Source organism: Dendrobates tinctorius, unplaced genomic scaffold, assembly GCF_039654945.1.
Source record: "Dendrobates tinctorius isolate UK_male_01 unplaced genomic scaffold, ASM3965494v1 ptg000366l, whole genome shotgun sequence".
NCBI classification, from domain to species: Eukaryota; Metazoa; Chordata; class Amphibia; order Anura; family Dendrobatidae; genus Dendrobates; species Dendrobates tinctorius.
The window spans coordinates 2,452,256-2,454,303 of record NW_027362032.1 but is presented as its reverse complement, the minus strand read 5'-3'; the positions used below and the strand labels follow the sequence as shown (position 1 = coordinate 2,454,303).

The 2,048-nt window shown below is 48.5% G+C and overlaps 1 protein-coding gene across 1 annotated transcript; it reads right to left on the bottom strand.

Annotated features, from left to right (window-relative positions):
* Nucleotides 1–518: 518 nt before the first annotated feature.
* LOC141075598 (oocyte zinc finger protein XlCOF29-like) lies at nucleotides 519–1,731 on the bottom strand. The gene is made up of 3 exons (XM_073562709.1): nucleotides 1,086–1,731; nucleotides 777–956; nucleotides 519–694 (listed from the first exon to the last, which is right to left on the bottom strand). The coding sequence occupies exons 1-3, from the start codon at nucleotides 1,350–1,352 to the stop codon at nucleotides 608–610; spliced, it is 534 nt and encodes a 177-aa protein (XP_073418810.1). The 5' UTR covers nucleotides 1,353–1,731; the 3' UTR covers nucleotides 519–607.
* Nucleotides 1,732–2,048: the final 317 nt, after the last annotated feature.

The following is a 2,048-nucleotide window of genomic DNA, read 5'->3' as shown; positions in this document are numbered from 1 at the left end:
GTGATGCAGCAGCAAAAAAGGCAAATGCAGTTCTAGGATGTATTAACAGAAGCATACAGTCTAGATCACGTGAAGTCATTATTTCCCTCTACTCCTCTTTGGTCAGACCTCATCTGGAATATTGTGTCCAGTTTTGGGCACCACATTTTAAAAAAGACATCAACAAACTGGAGCAAGTTCAGAAAAGAGCGACCAGAATGGTGACCGGTCTGCAAACCCTGTCTTATGAGGAAAGGTTGCAGGATTTGGGAATGTTTAGTTTGCAAAAGAGAAGACTGAGAGGAGACTTAATTGCTGTCTACAAATATCTAAAGGGCTGTCACATTGTAGAAGGATTAACTTTATTCTCATTTGCACAAGGAAAGACTAGAAGCAATGGGATGAAACTGAATGGGAGGAGACACAGATTAGATATTAGAAAAAACTTTTTGACAGTTAGAGTGATCAATGAGTGGAACAGGCTGCCACGAGAAGTGGTGAGTTCTCCTTCAATGGAAGTCTTCAAACAGAGGCTGGACAGACATCTGACTGGGATGATTTAGCGAATCCTGCTTTGAGCAGGGGGTTGGACCAGATGGCCCAGGAGGTCCCTTCCAACTCTACGATTCTATGATTCTAGATCGCTGTGTCCTTCTAAATACTCCCACTCCTCCATGGAGAAATAGACAGCGACCTCCTGACACCTTATAGGAACCTGACACATACAATGATACCGTCATCCCCCGATCCCTTCATAGTGTTTCTGTATAATGTCCAGGCATTCCCAGCAGTGTCACCTCTCCAGTCAGCAGCTCAAACATCTTGTAGATGAGTTCTAGGATCTTCTGGTCATTGATATCCTCACGGATTAGGGGGTGAGGTGGAGGCCCCGTGATTGGGCTCAGGGGTCTTCCAGATCCCTCAGACACAGGGTCCTGACAGCGATCACTAGAGGTCTTCTTCACCACTGTGTAATCCTGGTTATGGAGAGACACATTAATAAATCTCACTACAGACATTTCCAGAGTCCTCACCTCTCCAGTTCTGTCCATATGTTATTCCCATAGATAAGAATGATAGAATGTGACGTCATCAGAATCTCTCACCTCTCCAGTGAGACGGAAGAGGATCTCTAGGGTGAGGTGTAACATTCTCTCCGCCATCTTGTCTCTGTCCATACCCATCCTTGATGGGTAAATCAAGAATATTTTCTTTGGTAGAAGATCTTCACTGAGAGGATCCGATATTGTAGAGACCTGAATGAGAAGAAGATGATGCGATGTAACACTGTGCTTGAGAGCGGGCCCACCTGGAGCTACTGTCAGGGCTGGCGTTTGTACTTCACATGTATCAGAGTGCAGGGAGTGAGTCATGTAACCACTCTTCTGCAGTTTGTGGAGGAGAGGGGGAAGGAAGGTTACCCACCCAATCCAGGATGAGCGCGCTCTCCTTCAAAGCTCCCTGCTGCAGAGAAGTCATCAGCCCCAAAAGCCTGGACGCAGCGGGGCTTGCTCTGCCTCTGACTGTGAGCTGAGCTCACTGTCTGCACTCTTCTGCTTCTGTCTGGAAGGAGCCTGACAGCCAAGGAGGCTAGGAGCAGCACCGAGGACCAGGGACTCACTGGACACAACATGAGGACTGATGAGTGTCTTGGCACATGTCATTTACTATTTGATATGTCTAATCTGTTGGTCGAATATATACATACAGATATATAAAGCAATGAAGGTTCTTAAAGGGGTTGTCCACTACTTTAAATTAACCCCCCAATGTATCCCCCTGGCGCCCCTAATGAATTTTGTAAATACCTCATGTTGCCTATACTGCCTGTGAGCGTCGCTATCGCTGGCCGCTCACAGGCAGCACATGACCCCTGGCTGCAGCCGGCTCTTGCTTCCGCTGACGTCCCGACAAGTGCTGGCAGCAGCCGGGGGTCCATCTTCCTCCTTCCGCGCTGGCTGCCAGGCTGTGGGAGCGATTATCCCCCCGCATCACACCCGGCATCCACCAAGCGCCCATTCATTGAGAAAGCGCGCAGTGGATGCTGGGTGGATGCTGGGTGTGACCCC